The following is a 25,505-nucleotide window of genomic DNA, read 5'->3' on the forward strand; positions in this document are numbered from 1 at the left end:
GATGTAAATATGTGATTCAGGGGGAATTCTGGTATTTTAAACAGTCAGAAGGAAGGAGCAGTGATGTGGATTGATATCCTGTTGCAATGTGGTTTATATTTTTATCAAAAAGTTCCAAATATTCTCCACACATTCAAATATATCCCTTGAGTCGTGCAGTTAATATATATTTGCGCTTGTTTCATGCAGATAGGTGTTTGATTGATGGGAACACGGGATGAGGAATTCAAATAAATCCCTCCTGACCTCATCAAGCGTTTGGAGATACTCTGTCTGGTTTGTGTCAGAACGAAGGAATCTAGGTCTGAAAACTTACATCAGTGCTGCACTTTGTTTAACGTTGTTATATCCAGCAGGTGTGTTACAGACAACAGAAGGTCTGCTGACTGGAGGTCTGTGTTTAAAGGCAGCAGGTGACTGAATGCTTCGACCTGTAGCTGCGCTGCTGATATTATCATGACTGGGAGAAACTCAACAGTTTGCAGTTTAAAGGCCACAAAACACAGACGGCATTGTGATGGAGAGCGTGTCCTACGCAGGGTGAAGTGCTGTTTTTACGTGAGATTATCTGAGTAGAAGTAAAAGCACTGATATAAAAAAAATCAATGTAAGCAAAAGTAAAAACAGTTAAATTCCCAATCAAATGTCCTCAGATTTAAATTAGCGAGTTACTTTTTAGAAAAGAGAACATTTTCTGTGATGTGATGTTTTCCCATATGTCACTAAAGGGATGAGAGGACAGCTCTGGAGCAGAGCAGACACTGTACAAATTAGACCCAATTTTAATCCCCAAATTGTAACTCATTTTACAGTCGGGCCGAATTTCCACCAAAGCTGCTGTCATTGGTGTGTGTTCAGTTTGCGGGGGGTTACGATGCCTGATTATGTGTCTGAACAATCTGGCTGTTTGACAGTCGCTTGGTTTGCTGGCATGTCAGAATTTTTGTTCGACTGTCATCCAGTTTGAGCACTTCCATGATCTGATTTCCTGCATGGCTGATCAAAAGATCCGTTTTAAACTGTAGTGACCTTGTTTTAATATTTTGGAGTAATATTTTACATGTTGTGGCTCACACTGTAGTCTTCTACTGAGACTGTGCTGGGATAGAAATAAAACTGAACTTAGCTGCAGAACAGACAGACGGTACTGTCTTCCAGCCATATATGTGTCCGAATTCATCTTTTTTACTTCTTGCTTTCTGTTCACGTTGCCTTTATCTTTCGTCAAGATTTATTTGAGAATGCAGCGATCTTGTTGGAATAAAACTCGTCAGTGGACAAAACCAATTGAGGGTTCCACGTTTACATTCACGAGAGCGCCCACGTCGTGACCAGTCGATCGAACTGTGCATTGTGAGCACGGAACTCGTACATTTTGGTCTTGTTCACGTAGAAAGGGCGATTCAAAGGTGTAGTGCCAGTTAACGCAGCACACAAGATCAATAAAGTCATACAGTGTCTGCCCAGCTTAACTTAAAGTAAAATCCACCATTTTAGAAGAGCGCTTTTTCTAAGCACACAGGTTAAAGACAGCACCACAGACTGTCACTAAAGTGTAGTAAGTAGACAAATTAGACAGTAGACTTTTTTACATATAAATAATATGCCATTCAGGAAATAATTAATGAGAAAACAGAATGGCAAACTTTGAATATCACACAGCAAACCATGTGTATGTGTGTGCTTGTAAAGGTAAACTATGTGGAGTTCTGTATTTCAAATAAATTGAAAAGTGAAATTCAGCTTTATTGCCCTTTTTAAGTTTACTCTGCTCAGGTCAGGAAGCTGCCGGTCCACAGCTAACGATCGAAACCAGGAAGAATTTGGGTGGAAACCCTCCATTGAAAGTCATTTCCTAAAACGCTTGAAAAGAGCTGATCGCCAGGGAGGAAAGGAAAGAAGGTTGGAGAGTGAGAGAGCTAAGGGATGCATGAGTGAGCGTGTGAATTAAATTGTGTGTGTGTGTGTGTGAGAGGGGGACTGACTGAATGAATGGTCTGATAGTAAAGGTTAAAGCTGGAAACACAATCAGCCTGTTGAAACACAATACACAGACTCGTTATCAGCACAGACCAGAGTGCAATAACTTACCTCCCACAGCAGAACAGCCCTCCAAAACTACATTTTAGACCGTTAAAATACCTTTCAAATAGAAACTTATTTTAATATACCACATGTTATTAAGATTTGTGACCTCTCGATAACTAGCTGCATGGTGATGTCAACCAAAATATGAAATGAACGCCAACTCACAACTCCATAAAAATGGGAAGACATACTTAAACTAGGGACTGTAGACACAATCAAGCATGATTGTGCAGCTGCGTGGCTCAGTTTCTGGAGCAGAAACAGAAGTTCCCAGCCTGTTTTGAATAACCAAATTGCATAAATACAGAGGTAGGATGCCAAGAATAGCGTTTTAGATCAGTGAGTGCCAGCCTACGTGAAGGCGGAAAGGGCCAGCCGACCCTCATACAAAACACAATGATGGATCTTGCCTTAACTTTTTAGCATTGTATTGATATTATGTCACCATTCTTTCCAATTGTTATGAATGGTATGTTAATAAGATGAAGCAAAGTGTAAGAATAGCTATTAGCAGCTTTGCTAGTGTAGACACTGATGCTAACAACCACCATCAGAGTCCCTCGATCGATGCAAACACCCTTTAATATAAATCAAGGGTGCCTGAAATCCATTGACAGAACCATTAAATCTGTCTTCTCTTCAGTCATCCACACAGAAGTGAGTCATACGCAAAAGTTGAGAAAAATAAAGAAAAAAGCTAAATATTAGGTTAATGTTTCCTGATGTGCACCTGCACCTTCAGCCGCAGTTTGAGTCATCTTGAGATATTTTTAGAAAGTATTTGTTCAAGGATTGGAATCAAGCTAAAACCACAGGAATATCATTTGTTAGGTGCTTTTCAGTGGATTTGTCTCCTTCCTTTTGATCACACTTCTCACTCCTGTGTCTCCCGTCCTCTGTGTTTGTCTCTCTTTGACCGGTTAAGAGGACTCAGAGAGACGAGAGAATAGCGTTAAGAGGGTTTTTTTCTCCCTCCCTGCTGTGTTTTGGCCACACTCCGCAGGTTTACAGACTAATCCGATTAAAAGCCGGGGTGAAGCAGTCAGCCGCTGTGGATGAAGGCGAAAGATTAACTCCTTCATTGTTGGGGAGTCTATTTCCACATTTTCTCTGTTCTTTTCACTCTCTGTCACACTCTTTCTTTCTTATTTTCTTATCTTTTTGAGGTGACAGTAGCAGGTTAAGAGCAATGTGAACTTTTGAGAAAAGTTGTGTGTGTGTGTCGTGTATTACTCATGTTGTGGGGACATAAATCTGTTGACACAGTCACATTGTGGGGACTCGCCTTCCTTTTGGGGACAAAACGCATAACGTAAATCATGAAGTTTTAGGATGAAGACTTGTTTTAAGGTTAGGGTTAGGCAAGTTGTGGTTATGGTAAGTCTCCAGGAAATTAATGTAAGTCAATGTAATGTCCTCTGAAGTGATGGAAATATGACTGTGTGTGTGTGTGTGCGTGTGTCAAAGTGTAAAAGCAATGGATTTAGAGGTGAAGTCAAAATAAAACTTAAAATGTGTGTTATTGCTGTATCTGCTGTTTTCTTTACTCATACTGTTGTTGTTGTTTACAGGTTGCTGTGTGACTGTCAGCACAACACCTGTGGTGTGTCTTGTGACCAGTGTTGCCCCGGATACAACCAGCTACCATGGAAACCGGCCACGACCTACAGCGCCAACGAGTGCGAACGTGAGTACAGCCTGATACTGTGCACTGACGCACACACTAAAGCATATATGGAAGAACTTGTGCTTGTTCTCTCTCTCACACACACACACACACACACACACAGTTTAATCAGTGATCCCTGCAGAGGAATGTGTTTTCTTTCATGTGTTGGTTCAACGGAACTAGTTGGCCTTAATTTAATGAAGCTGAACAGACACATGGACTGCAGTGCTGCTCTTAGCTGTCTTGATAACTTTCCCACATGCACATCTGAACTGTGTCTCCAGAAAATGCTTCATGGTTTTGAAAAAAAAAAAGTAACTTCAGGCCTTCTGGTTAAATATACATGAATAATATGCTCAACGTATTTTGAATGTCTCATTTCTTTCCTGCCATATTTATGCTGGGAGATCCCTCTCCATTTCGAGATGTTCCTCCTGCGAGTGGGTTCAGACAGCGTGAAGTATTAGAGTACAGATATATGGAAAACACCTCTTGGCCCCACTGTTAATGAGTGGATTACTCAGGTTGGACGAAAAGCAGCATTTGAATATTTGTCATTTAAAATGGTAAATAGGGGTCATGGTTGTTTTGTTAAATGGCAAAAATGAGAATCATTTATTAATGGGCCCTAATAATGGAAGCCAATAGGACCCGCTGTCCTTGAAGAGCCTTTTTTCTTTTTCCTCCTTTTAATGTAATATTTAATAACACAGTTATGTCTTTTTACCAGTGGTCCCCTTGTATTGAGTTTTTATTCATTTATTTAACTTTGGGCTTTTTTCCTGTATTTTCTTTACTTTGCTTTTTTTTCTTTTGTGCGTAGATTTGTGTTTAGTCTTTTTTTACTTTTTCCATTTTTTATATATTATATATACTGTATATATAATGTATTATTTTTTGTATTAATGATATGCTGGATATACACTTAAATAATGACAAAACTGTAACTTGAAAAAATAGGGAAAAAATATATGCTTGTGTACTAAAATCTTGAAAACACAGACGATTTTCACCTAAAAATCACAATTATTCAGTGTAAAAATGACTAGTACGTCGATTAAAAACCCATAATGTGCCTTTACTTTTATGATTACTTTTCAGTTTGTAAGATTAGACATTTTTACATGCATAATGTAGTAATTTATAATGTGGAAGAAATGTTCTCTCTGCTTTTTGTGCTCATAATTCCTGCATGCATACACATTGACTCATGCATTTTATATCTTAAAAATACACACGTGAACTCAAGATTTCTGAGGAATGATTCAGTATAAGTTCAGAATATTTTAACTAATGTTTATTTTACGTCATGAACATAGATGATTGGCATTTCATCGAGATAATCAGCTAAAAGCTTTGATCGCGCCCTAAAACGTTCTCTCTGACTGAGTCCTGTTGCAGTCTGTCGGGTGTCTTGGTGTTATCAAATCTCCGGTTATATTTACATGTGAGAGCCGTCTGTTATCAAAGCTGCAGTTATATTTAACAAGGAACAACACGGGTAATCGCAGTGGCAAAAAGGTCACCAAAGGGCAACATGATATGAGCAAAACTACAGAGGGAGGGAGATGCAGGCGTTTGTTGCAGCGCTGCAAGGTTGTTTTCAATGTGTAACTACTACTGCAGCTAAACTGAGAGCATGGTGGATCAGGTTCTGCTCATACTGCAGCTGGAAGAGTGTGGATTAGGATTGTTCTCTTTCTTAACCAGTGTGAGGAACACAAAGCTGCACAAACTCATATGTCCTGTAAAGTTTATTTGGGCTACATGAATATAATATACAAAATAAGATGAGGCATGCCACTTATTATGTAACTTGTGCATTGTCTCTGACTTGTGAAAACCTTTTATCTCCAAAATATCAACTTTTCATGAGCTAAGAACAATTTCTTGGCACTTTGTGGCATAGTATTTTTAAGATAACCTGATGGGTTTTTATGTCATAATATAAAGAAGTAGGAGCATTTTCTCAACCCATAAAGGAGGAACACAAACCTTGAATTTATCTAAAAAAATCTAAATCACCAAAGCTAGAGATACATGGTGACAATATGGTAGCTCAGATATTAGCTTCCAAAGCTAAAATAAAAACTAAAAAGCATTTCTGGCCGACTATAGGGTGCCGCTCTTGGGCAGAGATTGAGAGCAGGGGAAAAAATCAAATATTAGTAGTTCAGAGTTGAGCTTCGTGAACATAATGTACATGAACATATCCCATAAGTCTTAGCCACAGCAGCTCTGTCAAAGCCTCAAAGGAGCTGTAGTTTTTCAATGCTAACAAAATAATATTTTATTCATGATAATATGAGGAGGAGCTCAGAAGTTACCTCACAATATGGACAGAAAACCCCAGTATCATGTTTCAGCCTTTTTAAAAGACTACTGAAAGTAACTAATTATGAGAAAATATATAATCCAGCTGAGACTAGTGGAGCAGAGCGCAGCTTTTAGTGCAGGACTTTGTCTCTGTTCACAGGTTGAGTCATTCTGGTCTGCTTACTTTATCACTCGACTGACTCACTGCACTGGATCGCCCTGAAAGGTCTTTTTAGATTTTTTTTTTTTTTTTTTTTGCTTGGTTTCAAGAAAGGAAAAAAACTCAAATGTGCCTCAGGTCAGAGAAAAACAGACTCCACTATCAGGAGCTGGAGGATAAAGGAGCGCTGGTTTATTCAGCCGGCACCTCTCAGGCGCTGAGGGTCAGATAAGAACAAAAAAGCTCTATCAGGGTTTCACTGACTCTGTAGGAAAAGTAAAGGTTGGTCTGGATTCTATGCATGTGTACACTGTAAGCATACACTTCTCTTACTTTATATTGATTAAGTTAAGAGATGTATGTAATCTTCCAACTGTAAGTATACATGGACAATGTGTATATATATATGTACATATTTCTTTATTCATATAATCAAAGGCAAAGGAATCAGTTACGCGAACACAAGTCCTTTTCTTGTCGTCTCCGCTGGTTGCCTGGCAACATCATGGTGATGACAAGACTCCAGGAAGTCACTCGCCCGCCCTAGAAATAGTCCTGAAAACCAAAATATTTTGGTTTTATGCTTCAGTTTTCATGTGGATTAAACAAACAAGATATAACATATTAATTAGTGAGCTTTAAAGGTGCTGGTAGACAGATTCTGTGTTCTTTTGATCAGAGCCAGGCTAGCTGTTTCCCCTTGTTTCCAGTCTTTATGCTAAGCTAAGCTAACCAGCTTCATATTTTATGTACAGACATGAGTGGTATCACTCTTCTCATCTTACTCTTGGCAAGAAAGTAGTTAAGAGTATTTCCCCAAATGTCGAACTATTGCATGTCTAAATAATCACAAATATGTTTTATAATTTATTATATTCCAAATGCCTTCCAACATTTTATATCATTAGGTCATAAAAAGGTGACACGTATAAAGGAAAAGATATACGATGTTTGTCTATGTGTTGGATTAATTTAATTCTTCAAATTTGCATGAGTAGTTTCATTAGTGGAAGCTAAAGTAAGTACATACAGTAATACACATACACATGCATGTAGGGAAATGTTAGAATCAAACATTTAAGCTTGTGTCATGGTGTTTTTCTTGACTCTTTGAATGAACAGCTTCTAAAAATAGTTCTCAAGAGAGTGAGGGCCCTAAAAGAGATTGCAAATTGAAATAACCCTTTTATGATTCATAAAATATCCCCAACCGTCCTCTTTCTACTTCAAACTACAAACTATCTGATGACTGACTTTGATCAAATGTCCCGTCAGGAAATGATTAAGCCTGTGTGGTTGTGTTAACTACAGCTTCTCTCGTTTCTGTCTTTTATGATTTGTTTGGGAACGGGCTAAATATGATCCTCAGCAGAGTGTGTAATCTCACCGTGAATGAGCACCTGTCAGAGGAAAGGGGTTTCAAAACAGCAGCTATGTTTGAAGTGACTTTGTAGAGCAGGCTGAGATGAAGTCCGAGGTTGGTCTAGATGTCACAAACTTGTCACTTAAGAGGAAATGAAGCATTTTGTGTGGCTGTGATACCGAGGGGTTAAATAGATATCTGCCTCTGTACTTATTAGTAACTAAGTGCTAACTAACTGCTTGGTCTCTTTTCCTCCTGTTTCCTCTTTATTCCCCTTTCTGCTCTTCTCCTGCTTCACGTCTCTTGGCTTGCAGCAGTTTTTACCCCCCAGGTGAAGACTTACAGCGTTGTTTCAGAATGCTTTATGTGTGTTTGTGAGCATTTGTGCAAATGTGCATCTGTAGTTTTTTGTTGATTCACCTGTTTGTGAAAAGATCTGAGGTCGGATACTGTTTAGTTAATGATGTCATGTAAAATTGACTATAATTTCCATATTTTGTCTAACAATTGTATTGTAATAAGTTTATTATTCCTCTTTTATAATATTTGTACTGCCTCCCCATATTAAATGCAGAACATTACAGTTGTTTCATCTGAGAGAATTTATTTAAATCACTCCATTTTTTATGAAAATCAACATCAGGTAGACAAATAATATAAGTATGTAACATACACTACCGCTCCAAAGTTTGGAGTCACCTGTTGTATTGATGTTTTTCTTCTTTCCTTCAATAATGGCTACTTTAACATAGATAAAGACAGTATAATTATACAACAAATGTATTTATTTAGAGTTTTAGAATAATTAAAACATCAGTTTAGTCGTTGTCCCCACAGTGTTGCCTGTCAGGGGAGAAAACTGTTGTAACCATTTTTTCCCCCAAATATTCGATTTTTAATTTGTTTTCCAGTCCAGAAAAGCGAAAGTGACCCGAGATCATTTTTGAACCACAACTGTGCGATTAGGCTTTAAATACTTTGGGAACCCATTTCTCTCTGGGCCCTCTGCAGTCTCCTCAGTTAGATTGAATAAGTTTAAACTGTGATTTGTCAGTCCACAGTATGTTCAGCTGATATTCCGTGATCCAATTCCAGCGGTGCTAACCCTGGACTAACCTACTGTTTCTATTGTGAAGTTTTAAGAATAGCTTTGCTAAAGCAACACGCCTGTTAATTCCAGCTTGTTACAGGCATTATTGTGCACTTGACACTGAAACAGGAACTTGTTCCTGTTTAATGCTCAGCTTCCAATTTCTTTTACCAGCGACTGCTGATTTCTTATATTCGTATTTAACTGTTGCTCAGAGGATCTTTGTCTCTTTCAGTTGTCAGTCTGGTTGAACCATCGTACAGCGTTTTGTTCTCCATGTACCAAATATTACTTTTTTTGCAAACCCTTCATACAAAATAACATCTGTTTGTAAAGAAGACTTTCTACAACCTAAAAGCATGAAAGACCATTCAAAAAAATAGAGTATTCCTCTCAGCCATCTGACTGTACTGAATCAAGTTTTTGTGGCAGGCGGCTCCAAACTTTTGAGCAGTAATGTGTGTGAATACATAATTTTGCAGTTTAATAATAACTAAATACAAAATGTGGAATTTGTTATAAAGGAGCTGTTTGGAAAGAAGAGTTTGTGTTTTTGAAAGTTTCTTTGATATGACCAAAAAAAAAAAGTAACTCAAGGCCCACTTACCAGCTTTTTCCAGAGCTTTTCAACTGCATCTCACAGTCTTCACTTAACAGATTGAGTTCGCTAAGTTGTCATCCCCAACTTTCACACTCCCTAATTTAATTTGACTGTTATTATTATTATTATTATTATTAGTTTATTAGTATTTTAATTCTTTTATCTTGCCAAAATAACACAGCAGATGTTTTAGATATTTGAAAGTGTCACTGTGCATTACCTGCTGTCTGTTTCTAACTGCGTTTTATGTTTCGTTGTGTGTTTCAGCGTGTAACTGTCACCGTCACTCGTTTGACTGCTACTACGACCCTGAGGTTGATCAGAGGAGAGGCAGCTTTGATGTCCACGGACATTACAGAGGAGGCGGAGTCTGCCTCAACTGTCAGGTAACCATTTTATTCTACTACTCTCCCCAGAGAGTGGCTTTTATCTTGCCTGTTCCACTTATGGCATCTTTTTAAAAGCGTGGCAAAATTAGATGAATGTAATCATTTTATTTTTGTATCCTGTTATGTTGCCTGAAGTTATAATGTGTCCTGATTACAGATAATTAAAGTTAGAGGAATACTTGAAAGACTTTTAAATGAAAGTTGGAACATCTGCATAATATACAGTATAAACATTGTAATCTTTCTTATATCCTGAACTCTCTTGAAGTAATCAGTATGCATTATTGAGTTTGGTTGCTGATTACAGTCATGATGAGCTAACTGTAACGGAAACTCTTCCCTTTCAGCATCACACCACTGGAGTCAACTGTGAGCGCTGCATCCCCACCTACTACAGGTCACCTGACCACCCCATCGAATCCCCACTGGCCTGCTCACGTGAGTGACAGCTGTCTGTCAAATAACACGATCAAATGCAAATATAATATATCCGTCTTTTATGTCATATACAGCTTCTTTTTTCTCTTTGCTCTTTGTTGTATTGTCATCCTCATCTTCCTCCTCCTTCTTCTACCTCCCTCTGCCTCTCTGCAGGCTGCAACTGTCAGTCAGATTTTACAGATGGTACCTGTGAGGATCTGACCGGTCGCTGTTTCTGCAAACCAAACTACACTGGAGAGAACTGCGACTCCTGCGCCAGCGGCTTCATTAACTTCCCCAGCTGTTACCGTGAGTTACCGCAGCAGAAATGCCTCATAAAACTGTCTGAGCTTTGGGTTTGATGTCCAAAGAGACTGGACAAAGCAATCAAATCCACCTCCTAAGTAAAAAATGTTCAATTAGAAGTAAAGATTTGAAAAAGATATATAGAAAAACCTCTTGTTGAATTATTTCCCTGGTTTCTAATCTCACTCTCTCTGTCTGTCAGCCATCCCCACCTATCCCACCAACAACAACGGCGAGGCCAAACCAGCAGGAGAGATCATCAGTAAGACTTTAAAATCTATCTTTCCTTTCTGCTCTAGTGTCCTTTATTTTGTATTTTATATATTTTTGTGTGTTGTCCTATTATTGCTTCTGGATCCTATTCAAGTAGTATTAAGGTTCTGGATCTCTTATCTAAACCATTACAAAGTATTTAAGAATAAATGTTATTAGTAAATAAAGCAAGGAATGGGTTCAGTTCAGAGAAAAGATTAAACTTTTTAAATAGCATTTAACTGCAGAAATGTACAGAGGTTAGACCTGTTATTAAAAAATGCAATATAAGATAATAGAAAGTTAGGGTTAACAATAAAATCTGAAAGAAATTTAAAAACAGAAGGAAGAAACAAACTGCTGACTGACTCATACTTGCATACTGTTTATGCTTTTTCCCATGCTCGTCTCTCACCTGCTCAGCTGTTGATGTTTTTGGTGAAAGTCATGTTGTTTGGGGGAGTTCTGGGAAAATCAGCGTGGTGCGACTGGAATTTCAGAAGTGATAAGCTAGACCAAAACTCTGTCCAGTCCAACCTCATAGATACATGTTAGTGTACTCTATATAACCACCTGCTGTGGTTCTGCCTGTTTGTGTTTGGTTTACTGAGAGGAGTTGTGTTTGTGATAAATAATTTGGAAAGCTGAACAGAGCGAATAACTTCGACTAAATCTCTGTTATATATATATATATATTTTAATCACCTGTTCTCCCTATCAAAAGTCAAATAACTTTAGTGACAAGAAACATTACTGCTAACAAACCTGTTTATATTCTCTCTCTGCAGACTGTGAGTGCAGTGCAGCTGGCACTGTTGATAACTCCTGCAGGCCGGATCCCCGAACTCGGACCTGCGTCTGTAAACCAGGTTTCACTGGTGACCACTGCGACACCTGCGCTCCAGGTTTCTATGGACTCAACTGTCAGGGTGAGAGATGGTTACATGGATTGACAAGATAGAAAGATAGTATATTAGGGCTAGGGTTAATCCTTGGGTCTATAAAACATCAGAAAACACTGAAAAATCCCCATCAAAATATCCAAAACTGCGAGATGATAATCATATATCTTGTTTTGTCGAACCAACAGTCCAAAATATTCCTTTTTGTGTGTGTGTGAAAAATGTATATAAATATATGAAAGGACAGGCTGAAATGTAATTTGGTGAAATGTGAATTTAATTTTTCTATTTTTGGCCATAAATATAGGTTACAAGTTATTGTCATTCTCTCAGTGTACAGTATTCAGCATACAAGGGAACCAGATTGCGTTTGTTCAGTGCTATGGTTTACATAATGCGACCAAATACAATTTAAAAAAAAAAAAGACAGTAAAGTGCAAGTAGTATTAAGTTGAGTAAAGTGCAATGAATGAGCAGTGCCATCACACATGTAAAGATGTAAAACAGTTTTATTAAGTAAAAATGGCACTAGACGAGAAGAAAATATGATTGATGTGTTAATCACATTTTAGACCTGATGATTTTGAGACAGGACGCACCTGTTAAAGCTGAAGTGAAAATTAATCCTTCGGAGCAAAATACACTTCCTCCGTTACAGCAGTCCAACAATTACAACATCCTCACTTTCTTGAGTCACAAAAGACACTAAACAATATTTGGTTTAATGACTACATTGCATAAACGTGAGCTGATAAAGTATGAAACGTCAGATGACGATCTCTTCGCCACTCAAATCAGCCATCAAATTAACATCAGTGAGCTTTAATTGAGGAGTGTGTTCAGATCACCAGGCCGCAGAGTTTCTACATGGCAACGCTTTTAGAGTTGAGTTTAATGGATCGGGACCCATTTGTTCCACTCACGTGCTCACACAGACAAAATACACAAACAGAGGCAGGAATACCAGACGCTTTATTTATCGGTTTGTTTATTTATCCTGTGTTAGTTTACCACCCAGGAGCAGCCTCACACACACACACACACACACACACACACTCCTGAATAAACAGCATTCCACTAAGTTGTGTTAATCATTGTAAAAACCTTTACACCTTTCCTTCAGTTGGTGAAGCTGGTAAACACACAGACAGTCATCTCTAAATAAAATAAATAATAATCCATCAGACATATTGTTCACTGTTCTCTGTCTTTAACAAGTGTTATTTATCAGTCTGTCTCGGTGCTGTTTTATTTATCTCTGTGTGTGTGTGTGTGTGTGTGTGTGTCCTTCCAGCCTGTCAGTGTTCAGCTCCCGGCTGTCTGGACGGGTCATGTGACTTGTTGACTGGTAGCGGCGTGTGTCGGAGTGGTTTCCAAGGTTACGAATGCGACCAATGTGCACCGGGCTACTACAACTACCCGCTCTGCCAACGTGAGTCATCTGTGGCTACTCGTTCTCTCTCTGCGTTTGCAGACATTTCCACAAAGACTTATTGTAAAAAACATATATTTTAATCACCAGGTGATCATTTATTGTCTCTCTCTGTTTAGAGATCCAGTCTACAAATGTGTTATCTGTTTGTCAGCCAAGTGCTTCAGTTTCTTAGTATCTAGTGAGTTTGATGCTGCCAATACCTGGCGAAAAGCTGACATCATGAAAACAACAGGCAACACCAATAAATAAATAGATCTCACATCGTATTGGCTATGATACTGTCAACATGGCATTATAGAGACATATACTGTATATCAACAGTCAGTGTTTATTAGTTGAAAATGGTAAAAAAAATTAAAACAGCAGTTAGAATATAAAGACCCCATTTACACTTGGTATTAACATGTGATCTGCATTAATGAGTCTGCCAACTCTGCCTACCTAATTTGCATATTGAGATCCAATCACAATTCAGAATTAAGCAAGGGTGGGCAATATGACGGTATATATTATGCTGTTTATACTGTGATAGCGATCCCTTTAACATCTCTGGGTGTATCAGGCCACTGTGGGTAATGCTGCAAATCAATGAGCACGACTGCTGTATGGCAATATTAGATTTTACATCCAATATTGTCATATATGATTAAGTACTTATTTAGTTTAATAGATTCGCAAAAACAAACCTTCTCATGTGGTTATTTTATTGATTCATAATTTTCACTTCACTTCAAGAAAATGTATTGTATTACGATATATCGATATTGTGATATAAAATTACATTTAACCTGATAGAAGATTTCATCCATATCACCCAGCCCCAGTGGTGGCCAGCCAACAGAGGGCCCACGTGCAGCGCCCCACCAGGCACAAAGCTTGATTCAGAGTCAGCAAGCTTAATTAATTATTATTAAATATTTAAAAATAAGCAAATGAATTAGTTTTGACTTTTTAAGCTTAAATTAAACTTAAATTACAGTATTGTACATGTCTTCCTTTCCTAATGGGCGCCGTCCCAGCCAGGCAATGCTCACTAATTCACCACTAGCTTCTGATCCCGCCTCCATCTAATGCAAGTCAATGGGCGTAAAAAGGGCACAGAAGACAGCGCCCCTAAAACCAATGAAGCAATGAGATTCATGAGTGATGGGCTGAGTAGCCAAACAAGACCTCTCACAAGGGAGGCTGTCCCAGTTTGTATTTCTCACGCTATCAATAACTGTAGCTTATCGTTACAGAAGCACAGACTCTATTGCACTGCAGCCACTTATTCGTAATGTCTGATGTAATATGTGTTTGTTATGTATGTGGAGCAGTGTACTAGAGAAATTTCAGGAAAATATTCTGATAATAAAGTGAAATCAAATCAAATATTCCACTCCTTTAAGAACTAAAGTATTAAATTAGTTCTAATATTTGTGTTATATCAATACGAGGAGGACACATTGTTTCCTGTTTACACATAGCTGTAGTACAGTAGCCTAGTAGGACACACCTATCTATTACCACAGTATTAGCCATTGCTCCAACAGATTGCGACAACGTGACAAAAAAGGAGCGATCAATAGCAAGATGGCATGGTATGCTAAAGTGTAGGCTCTTGCCACTTTTTATATGCAATATTGCATATTTGCATTGCTGTAACTATCACAGAAGCAGTAGCCATTAAGACGAAAAGCAGAATATGACAACCAAGTCAAGACAATATTTTTATTATGTTTAGCTGCCACTTCCCACCCCTAGTATCAAAATAACAAGAAAGCTTTTTAATACCAGGTATAAATGCAAAGGTCAGTGATCCGGTGTAATTGTCAATATAAAATATCCAGATACAGATGTTACTACCAGGTGGAAATGGGGTACTAGTCTAAATTAAAAACACTTAGAAAAATGTACCATTTTCAATTAAAAGTGACTATAAATTGTCCTGTAAGCATGAAGATGAATCAGTTACATATAAAGAGATAAATGTAACAACACCAGTTTAAAATAATTGGATGATTATGTTTGGTGTAAGACACACGCTCTGTCTTTCCCTCTCCAGTGTGTGGTTGCAGTACAGTCGGCTCCCTGCCTGAAGGCTGCGATGCGTCTGGTCGTTGTCTGTGCAAACCAGAGTTTCAGGGTCCTCGATGTGAACAGTGCAGATCTGGATTCCACTCCTACCCCAACTGTCAAGGTACGCACACACAAAGAAAAGAAAGTGATTAAATGCATCTGTTACTGCTGATCCCCACGTACTGTAATGAAAAGAGAGATATCCTGTTGGACTCATGGACATATGGACTCACGTGGAGAGACGCACATGGAAACACTTTACGCGCCTTTTTATGAAGTGTTATACTGCCTCGTTAAATTTTATGATACTTTATTCAGATTCCACCTCTACAGTGTGAAGTAGAATAAATCCAACAGCAGAAATGGACAGAATGTTAAAGCTACAATAATACAGGTATAAGGAATGGATACTAGACTACTCTAAAATATGGGACAGGGTTGCTAGTTTGAATCCCTGGACAACTGGCTGTGGACAATTCCATAATTTCATTCAAACCCTAAACTTGGCAGAACAATTCAGATTATATTGAAGAGGCGCAAAATCTGATTCTGATTCTCATATGTAGGTTTAAGTTTGTGCTCTTGTGCTCTCCATGATACATTTCATGAAACGCCAAATACACAACCTGAATCAGGAGAATTTGTTGGTACCACACAACTAGAAGAAAATGCTAATGTAAACCACTGCGTCACATTTAAATGTAAAAACGATGATGGAGTGGTTGAGGACATAATGTTTTCCGGAAGGTCTGCCACAGCACAGACAGGCAAAGTGCTGGGCTTTCAGGTGATTTTGGCATAGTGGCCACATTTGGTATTGCAGGATCACATGACACACACTGGTCCAAAAATACTTTTTCCCATGCACATTACAAAAGGAACAGCTGTAAAACAATGAATACATTTTGATACAAACCGACCCCTGAAAGTCCTGAAAACCCTTAAATCAGTAAATTAATTCCAGCAGGAAGTCAGTCCAGCTCAGCCAGAGGATGTCTCTAATGGCATGCTCTTAATGCGACTGTTCTACAAATTTAGCACTTATTAGCTAATATGCAATTCAAATATAATGCTGTCTTAATGAATATCCCCCTGAAAAATGCCCAAACATTCCTAAAACTCAAATCAAAGGTGTCTAGTTACTTAAGTATGATTCCAAACAGCTGACCAAGAAACGTTAAACACTCCAGATGTTTACTAGGCAACTGTGAATTAGGATTCTTGTGATGGTGAATCGCATACACACATCAGTGATCTCTGTCAGTACCTATATATATCAGCTATAATTCTTCTCCTTTTGATAACACTTTCTTTTACTTTAGGTTTTACTAGTTCTTATTTGTCCTGTAACCAGATGTCTCACTTCTCGTTTTCTCAGTGTGCACCTGTGATCCCCGCACCTCATTGGACACCAGCTGCACTGCATCAGGTCACTGCCACTGCCAGCCCAATTACAGCGGAGCGTCATGTGACCAGTGCGCTCCAGGTTACTATGGTTACCCAAGCTGCACACGTAAGTCACTGAACTTTAATGACGCATTAAAACTCCCGCCTGGTTTCTGTTTAATCAAAATGTAGAAGTTTCTGATGCTTTTATCTCTCTCAGGAAGTAATTTCACCTGTTGGCCCTTGGGTCTACACAGGTGGACAAAGTAATAGAAACATCTAGACTGTATAGTTCGGAAAGCTCCAGACTTCTTTTGATGCTGTCAGCTAAATAAATCAATATATATCAATCAATATATGAGACAGATGAATAACTGGAGTTGATAATGTGTGTGTTCCAGCCTGCCAGTGTTCTGGACAGGGCTCCCGCTACACCAGCTGTGACCAGGTGACCGGACAGTGTGTGTGTCTGCCCAACGTGGTTGGACTGAGGTGTGACAGCTGTGCACACGGCTCCTACGGCTTCCCCAACTGCCAAGGTAATAACACACACAGGGTAAACACAGGACAAATTATAACATAATGGCAGTGAGGTGTGACAGCTGTGATGTGACCCACAGCTAATCACATGCACACAAACGCACACTCGCAGACATGTTAAAGAGGATATGAAGATTACGAGCATGTTTAGAAGGCAGAACTGTCGTTTGAAGCAGAAATGATGTCCTTTTGTTAATGCTGCATTTACACAATGTCGGCAGAATGGGAAAAACAGGAAAAACTCCTGACTGACTGTTCACACGTTATTTCAATATGATTACACACTGCTAGCCTTAATTAGCCTAAATTAGCTTCTTTTGTTTTGTTCTGTATTTGTCGTGGTTCATTAACAAGTGAAACCAGATTTTTTTTTTTTAAGTGTGTTAACCATAGCTCCTTTTTGAATTAGCTGAATTGATTGTGTTAGTGTTAATATTGGATTTCATGCAACATGTAACTGCCAGCGCCAAGTGGGAGACATCTAAGCTGTCAGAAATTCCCGACATCTCCAATTCAGAATGCTGACGTGAACGCTTTTTCTGACAAAGCTGCTCATATTTGTGGTCTAAACGATATGACGTGAACGCGACATAAGTTAAAATCTGTGGCACACTACTGGAAAACCTGAAAAGTAGAGGAGAAACTCTTGCAAACGCCAAATATAATTAATGTCTTCTTGTTTTGGCTAGCTAACCAGCTTAAGGGAGCTAGCTACATGCTACTGTTGCAGAACAAGGTATTGCTACCTGACAAAACAAACTTTTGCCACGGAGGAAAAGCTCATAATTGGTGTCTATATGACAGTACAGCCAATGCATATCAACACTATACATGCAAAGGAAATGGAAGCAGGTAACAGCAACTGTATAATATTGATGAATAAAGACAGGTACCACCAACTAGCATATCTGACAATGTGGCTGTTGCTAACAAATGACATGTCCAGTAACTTACAATACACTTCCAATGGCTGCATTTTGACACTAAACGTATGAGTGTCTACCCATTGTATCCCATTATATAATATTTGTGTCATTCTTTGTCATTTAAAGCTGGTACCTGCCACCCTGCCGGTTCTGTTCAGTATGCGGTGCTGCCACCAGTGGTAAGTTTTCGTGTCTTTATTTGTTTATTTGCTCATGTTATAATTTTTTAGCAAATTTGTTTAAGGTTAACTGTGACACAAAATACATCCAACTGAAAGAGCTGAAATAATAGGCAGACCAAATATTTTGTAGTATAGATTAAATTTTTTTTTTTTTACATATGCAGTATATTTATATTAAAACCTCATAATGTTTTCTTCCGGGGAAACAGTATATTTTCCGTGGTTACTTCATGGCATAAGAGTAGGTGTGAATGTAAGATTGTAAGCCAAACTTGAATTTTTTCAAATTTTTATAATTCCATTGTTTTACACTTTTGGTCACAGTTGTCACGTTGCTGTTTAAATGTCCTGAATGTGCTGTTTTTTGGTGTTTTATCTGTAAATGCTGCACATACACACAGTGAGACAGGTGGCATTTAGGAATATTTACTGTAGCACTGTAATATCCATCATACCGGCAGTAGAAACAGACTTATTGGTTTATTTTCTTGTCAATCATCCTCTTAGGGCCAATGTGAGTGCCGTCAGCGTGTGGAGGGCCCGGCCTGTGACGTATGTAAACCTCTGTACTGGAACCTCTCCCCTGACACTCCTGATGCATGCTCCAGTAAGATATGCTACAAACACACATATACACACACATCTCACTCATGTTTCACTAGTTTGAATGCAGTAAATATAAATAAATGAACTAAAGTCTGTGTGTCTGCTTTCTCCTGCAGGCTGTGAGTGTAACATTGCAGGTACTGTCAGCAGCGTTGCAGAATGTGCACAGGTGAGCAAATTAAACTGCAGGCCTTCCTCTGAAAAACACTTCCAGTCTACATTTAGACTTTTAAAAATGTATTTTTCCTGAGTCTTAATACTGTGGTTCCCTCCTGTAGAGGTGAATATGCTATGTTGCAGTTATTGCATGAATATTTGCGCATGGGGTTAATTTTTTAAGTCGTGTCCTTTTCTGTGTGTGAAAAACAAATCAAGTATTAGATGGTATAATGGCGTGTTACACATGATGTTTGTATTGAATGTTGGTGTTGAAATTTTGATAATTTTGTCTCCATTTTTGTCCGTTTTTTAAATAAAAGCCCTGTAAGATCGGTCTCCATGCACCCTGTTATCATACTAATGGTAATAATCTCTTTCTTGTTTTTGACAGGAAACTGGTCAGTGTCACTGTAAGCCCAACGCTTGCAGTGGAACCTGCTCTACCTGTAAAGATGGCTACTACAACCTGCAGGAGCACAACTACTTCGGCTGCCAGGGTGAGTGTTCATCAGGACAAAGCTAGAAAGTGTCGAATAACATAACAACTCATTGCTGGCTTCTTCTTAAAACAAAAGCTGGAGTGCTATGATGCTGTCGTCTTGTATTTGTTAATCTAGCGTTTACATTTGTGTGTTTAGGTTGCCAGTGTGACATTGGAGGCTCAGCGGGTCAGTCTTGTGGAGAGAGGAACGGCCGTTGTCGCTGCAGACCTAACGTGGAGGGACCGAAGTGTAATCTGTGAGTACAACAGCAGCTGAACAGACCTGAAAAAAAGACTGACTATCCTTCCATCCCTAAATGTTTTGGGTTTACCAGACGATAAACATGTAGAAAGGAAGGGTTTTTGTTTTTTGCAATTGATCTTTCCACTTTCTGGTAATGGGTAATTAATGATACGGAGAGTTCCATACAATAGGAATTTAATAAGATATCAAAATAGCTTGCTTCTGGACAGAAAATATCTTACCCCATATTGGCTACTTTATTTGGATGAAAATTTATTTTCTGGGTCATAAGACATTTTAAAAGGAGAAACCTGCTAGTGACCTCTGTTTCCCAGGCCTTCACTTTTTAAAATTTCATCCAGTTTGTTTCTACATTAGCTTTTTTAACCTTCTAAACTGATCTTACTGTGTCTGTAGACCTCGTCCAGATCATTACTTCCCAGACCTTCATCATCTGAAGTTTGAGATTGAGGAGGGAACCCTGCTGGATGGCCGACCGGTGCGATTCGGCTACAACCCTCTGGAGTTCCCAGACTTCAGCTGGAGAGGCTACGCTCAGATGTCCCCCATCCAGGTAGGAACATTACTTTTAACCCCTCACCTTTGACCTTTACCATTGGTCCACACAGTAATGATTTGGTTGGGTGTGACAATATCTTCCACCGATGGATTAAAGGTAAAGATAAATCCCTTTTTTCATGCAAATGAGAAACTGCATTTGGCTCGAAAGAAAGTGTTTATTATTCTTGTTTACTAATGTTTACTATTAATGTAGTATTGATAATACATTTGTATACAGATATCCAAAACTCCAGATCATCATATTTCTTGTCATCTCACAGATTTGTTTTCTAATACATAAACGACAGTAAAAATATAGAAAATGTCTTTGTATACTGTATGTGCTTTTCTTATATATTATGTGTGTATTATCCATTACATATTTTGGTGACTGTGGCCCGTCATTTATGCTCCTCCTGCATGAGATAGACAGCTTGCTCCATAGCTGAATGTTGTGGGGGCATTTAAAGGATATTTCTATTTGGTAGAATTACCTCTCAGCACATAAATCCTCCAAAGCACATGGGAGTTTAACATTTTATATAATTTAACATTTACTCACTCCTTTCAGCGGATGGTGTACTTGACAGAATTTATATTCTATTGTATGGAACTTGTATTCCTAGTATCAATATGGTTCTATAATTTAGCGTTTCACTTAAGTAATTTTGTTTATGTTGTTAAAAGCTGTAAAGGCAGTAGAAAGATATTATTGGAGGTTAACTACGTCTGAGCTCCTATGGATGATTGTGCTGAAAAGTGGAAATCCAAAGAGAAATATGGTGGGTTGTATTTGGGGGTAAAAGTGTATCTTGTTGCTGGTTTGCTTCTGGTGGTGATTGTATTAAGGTTTTGCTTTTGGTTTGGTTTCTCTTTTTCTGTTGGTGTTTTCTACATTCCCCTCCCTCCATCTTGCCTCCCCTTTACTCCTCTTTTTTCACACTTCTCTATCGTTCTTTTTCTTCTTTGATCCTCCACACCTCCACTTAATATTTCCCGCTCTTCTTTCATGCACTTGTTCCTGCCCCAACTCCACTTTGTCTCCCCATCATTACCTCCCTCTGCCCCCTTGACTTTCCTTCGTCTGTCCTTTTCCTTTGCCTCTCATCTCTTCTTGTCACTCTCCCTCTCCCTCCTATTCCCTTTATCCACCATCCTCCTGCTTCCTAATACTTAACACCTTCTCCTTTTCTTCCATCCTCCCTCTCCTTCCTCCCTTGCTCTCCCTCCATCCTGTCTTTTTCTCCTTCCTCTTCCCTCCTATCATCCCATCATTTCTCTCTCTGTCCCTTTCCTTCACCCTGTTGTTTCTCTCTGTCTTGTGTCCCAATCCTTCCTGCCTTTTCGCTGCTTCCTCGCTCGCTCCTTTGGCAGTCCAAAGTGTTGGTGTCGGTGTCGGTGAGCTCTCCAGACCTCTTCCATGTGGTGCTACGCTACATTAACTGGGGGGGTTCGGATGTTCTGGGCAGGGTGTCGGTCATAGAGGACGGCTGGAACTACTACTGTGGTAACTGTAAGTGCTCGGCTAGGCTCTTCCTCTTTCTGGCCTTCTGTCACTCATTCCAGCATTGGAACAGGAAGTGATGGAAGAAGAATGTCTTCTCAACTACTACTTCTTTTCTCATTCCCTCCATCCCTCCATCCCTTACTTCAGAGGTAGTACAGTGCAGTAAATGCTCGTTTTAAAACTGCACCTCCTCACCTCTTTTCTATTTACTCTGGATTCCCATGCTTTGCTCAGGATTTCCTCTGCGTTCCAAAGATATAAGTCATAAATTCAGATTTCAAGTCAGAATCCCAACTGGGAAACTTTATCAATGTCTCTGAACAGTGTCACATTTTCTCATAGTACTCATGGGTACGTAGAGGTGGATGGATGTTTCTCTTCAGCTCACAATTTACTAAGCAGAAAAACAGCAGCCCAAACAGAAAATAAACAGAAGTAATAATCAGCCACTTAAAAAAAGTTTGTTAGCAAAAGTTAGGACGCCAGAGTGTTTGCACTCAGTCTGCAATCATTTAGAGGTATTTAGATAAAACCTCTATTTTATATAAATACCTATGGGGTAAAAGGTTACACATACAAATTTGAAATATAATGCATACTGGCTAGCAGCTAGCAATTCCTGCCTTTGATACAGCATTAGCTGTTGCATACAGAACAATGTTTTACATTATGCAAAGTCTTCCGTGAGGTTTTTCAGACCTGGACTGCCTAAATGGACTAAAAATCACATTTTTATGACTTTGATTGGAACACTGTTTGGAAATCTGCTTTCTCCTTCATACCTCGTTCCTGTCAGGTATCTGATCTGTCAAATGAGACAGATGATGGAGGGATGTGTGTGGTGGTTGGTGGTTTTGAACTGCTGTTGGTGGCGGCCTCTGCTCCATTTTCTCTCACCTTCAGGGCCACAGATCAGTGCTGAGTTCAGAGATTTAAGACTAAGGATTCATATCGTCTACCCTCCTCCACACATCCTCTTCTCTCCTTCCTACTCCTCATCTCCCACTTATCCCTTTGGACCGTGTCCCTGTAGACTGCAGTGAAGCTTCAGGTTTATGTGAACGAGGCAGACGTCTATCTGACTCGCTTCATCCTCAGATATGTAAACTCTGAGGGAGCCACCTCCAACGGTAAAATAACAGCCTATCAGGTCAACCGCAGAGGTAGGTCTCCACCAATCACAAGAGTGTGTCAGTGTGGGTGTTTGTGTGAGTGTCTGTCTGTGCTTTGTTGTAAGTAAAACTTAATCAAACACAATTAATAGTTTTTGGCTCCTGGTTATATTACAATTGTATGTAGTATTTTTATTAGATTTGAATGTATGATGATAATGTATTTAGTGTTATTAATATATGTTATGTTTTTTTTAGATTAGATTAGATTCAACTTTATTGTCATTGCACATGTACAGTTACAAGGCAACGAAATGCAGTTCTTCTAACCAGAAGTGCAATAAGCAAGTGCAGGATATAAAGTGTGTGCATAAGTGCAGGATAGAGCAGTATTATGAAAATATTTACAAGTGGTACTATGGACATTATATATAGATGGCATTACTATAAACAGAAGTATACTGATGGATATGTACATTAATGAATTGGACTGGGCAGAACAGTAGTGCCATGAATATTAAGTAGTGCAATTTATGGAATTTATGTTGCCCAATTTTCACATTTCTGTTACTCAAATGCATCTATTGTACTCACTTAATTCTCCCTCTTGATTGCATTTCAGTTTTAATATCTAACACCATACATTTCTGGTGTGTGTGTGTGTGTGTGTGTGTTTTCTAGGTTCAGAACAGTCCAAACAGATCGTCTTTGCTCCCAGCTCGGAGCCAACCTTTGTCAACGTTCCCCAGAACAACTTTGTGGAGCCGTTTGTCCTGAACCCGGGAACCTGGACTGTGGTTATAGAGGCTGAGGGAATCCTGCTGGTGAGACACACACACACACTACCAGCATTAGCACTGAAAGCAGAGGGAGAAATACATTGTCATGTTTTGTTTAGATAATGACCACAGTGGACGTATTTTATCCACCAAAACTCACAATAAACATGTCTGCACAATTTTAGGTTACGCTGCTTGTACTTCATATACCCAATAACACTGTATTTATGCTCTGTTTTACCTTCAGGATTACCTGGTCCTGCTGCCCAGTGCCTACTACGAAGCTCCCATCCTGCAGATCAGAGTTACTGAGCCCTGCACGTACAGCTCTGTGCCTGAAGCCAGCCAGAAGTACATATGCACATATATTTTTCATTTACGTCAAGTAATCAATTAGTGGAAAAAAGTCACAGACTGATAGCTGACCAAGTCTTTCTTTAGTCAAGGATAGCTCCATGTGTGTTTCTATGCCTAGATATTCTTCTCTAATATGCAATGAATGCTGTACTTTCATCATGTAAAAACAGGTTTTAAACTCTATCCTTGAAGGAATAGTTTGGCATTTTGGGAAACGCGCTTATTTGCTTCCTCGCCAAGAGTTAGATAAGATGATCGATACCACTCTCACTCCTCTATAGTAAACATGAGGCTACAGCCAGCAGGAGGTTAGCTTAGCTTAGCACAAAGACTGGAAACAAGGTGAAACAGCTAGCCTGGCTCTGTCCAAACGTAAAAACGAGTGTAAAACAACTTGAGGTTTTATGGGGGGTTTTGTGTGGGACTATTTCTTGGCCAAGTGCAGTGACATCGTGACGTATCTGCCGGTTGCCTGACAACCTCATGATGAAGACAGATTTAACATAAATAGATTTTTTTTTTTACAGATTTAACAAACAAGATGTAATGTGTTGGTGAGCTTTAGAGGTGCTGGTAGTGCAGATATTGTTACCTTTGGACAGAGCCAGGCTAGCTGTTTCCCCATTTCCAGTCTTTATGCTAAGCTAACCAACTGCTGGCTTTATCTTCATATTTACCGTACAGACATGAGAGTGGCATTGATCTTCTCAGTAAACTCTTGGCACAAGACAAATATGCATATTTCCCAAAATGTTGAACTATTATTTTAACCAAAATCAAATTCAGATCTTAAAATTAACTTAAGCATAATGTTAAGTCAAGTTGTACTTAAAATCCAATTATAATTCTGATTCTGATGTCCTTCCTGAAAACCTCCTCAAAGATGGGAAGAGCCGGAAAATATGCCCACCCTAACAATCTTACCATTCTATTCTTGTGAGGACATTAAGTCTTTCCGTCCTTGTGAGGACACAATAAACAGACAACCATGTTTTCAGTTGCCTGTCTGTTGCTCTCTGTGTCTGTCTAGCTGTCTGCTGTACAGGTATCTGTCTCTGGACTCCTTCCCCTCCTTCTCCGGCAACGATGCCAGCTGCGTCAACGACAACCACCTGCCGCGCCCCTGCCCAACTGAGAGGGTCACCCCGCGCCACCCGACATGGCCGTCTGCAGTGGCTACGATGTAAGACAGGGGAAAGGGAGAGAAAATGTTTGTGCAGTGTGTAAATTGGTTTTTGAGAGGTAGAAACACAAAGACTCGGAGAAAGCATAAAAATGAGAAAAGTCAATTTAGTCACTCGAACTTCTGTTTGGCCAGATGGCTTTATATGCTCACCTGTCCAAAGCTGCAGCAGGAACACATGTTTTATAGATCAATTTTCTGCTGCAGATCAGCGTCGAGCTGCGAGGGCGTCTGCCGTCTCCAGGTGATTATGTTCTGGTCGTAGAATATTCCAGCGAGGAAGAATTGCCACAAACTCTGTCTGTCGCTGTTAATATGCCGGGAGCACGAACACACCAGCACCGCGTCACCCTGCTGCACTGCAAGTACAGGTATGAAGAAGATCTGTCCTGAGATTCTGTGCTTTTAACTCACTTACTTTCTTACTTTTAAC

At 39.2% G+C, this 25,505-nt stretch overlaps 1 protein-coding gene across 1 annotated transcript in view; it reads left to right on the forward strand.

The window, feature by feature from the left end:
- Positions 1-25,505, forward strand: part of lama5 (laminin, alpha 5) — a 120,516-nt gene that overhangs the window by 56,592 nt on the left and 38,419 nt on the right. The window contains 22 exon segments of the mRNA XM_044210147.1: positions 3,660-3,775; positions 9,555-9,673; positions 10,024-10,114; positions 10,271-10,405; positions 10,605-10,664; positions 11,443-11,583; positions 12,851-12,988; positions 15,036-15,170; positions 16,428-16,562; positions 16,837-16,974; positions 18,028-18,080; positions 18,591-18,690; positions 18,806-18,858; positions 19,240-19,345; positions 19,487-19,586; positions 19,991-20,147; positions 21,509-21,647; positions 23,435-23,577; positions 23,780-23,883; positions 24,920-25,044; positions 25,047-25,072; positions 25,280-25,443. Coding sequence (XP_044066082.1) covers positions 3,660-3,775; positions 9,555-9,673; positions 10,024-10,114; positions 10,271-10,405; positions 10,605-10,664; positions 11,443-11,583; positions 12,851-12,988; positions 15,036-15,170; positions 16,428-16,562; positions 16,837-16,974; positions 18,028-18,080; positions 18,591-18,690; positions 18,806-18,858; positions 19,240-19,345; positions 19,487-19,586; positions 19,991-20,147; positions 21,509-21,647; positions 23,435-23,577; positions 23,780-23,883; positions 24,920-25,044; positions 25,047-25,072; positions 25,280-25,443 — 2,478 coding nt within the window.

The sequence above is a fragment of the Siniperca chuatsi genome, linkage group LG10, assembly GCF_020085105.1.
Source record: "Siniperca chuatsi isolate FFG_IHB_CAS linkage group LG10, ASM2008510v1, whole genome shotgun sequence".
In the NCBI taxonomy this organism is placed as follows: domain Eukaryota; kingdom Metazoa; phylum Chordata; class Actinopteri; order Centrarchiformes; family Sinipercidae; genus Siniperca; species Siniperca chuatsi.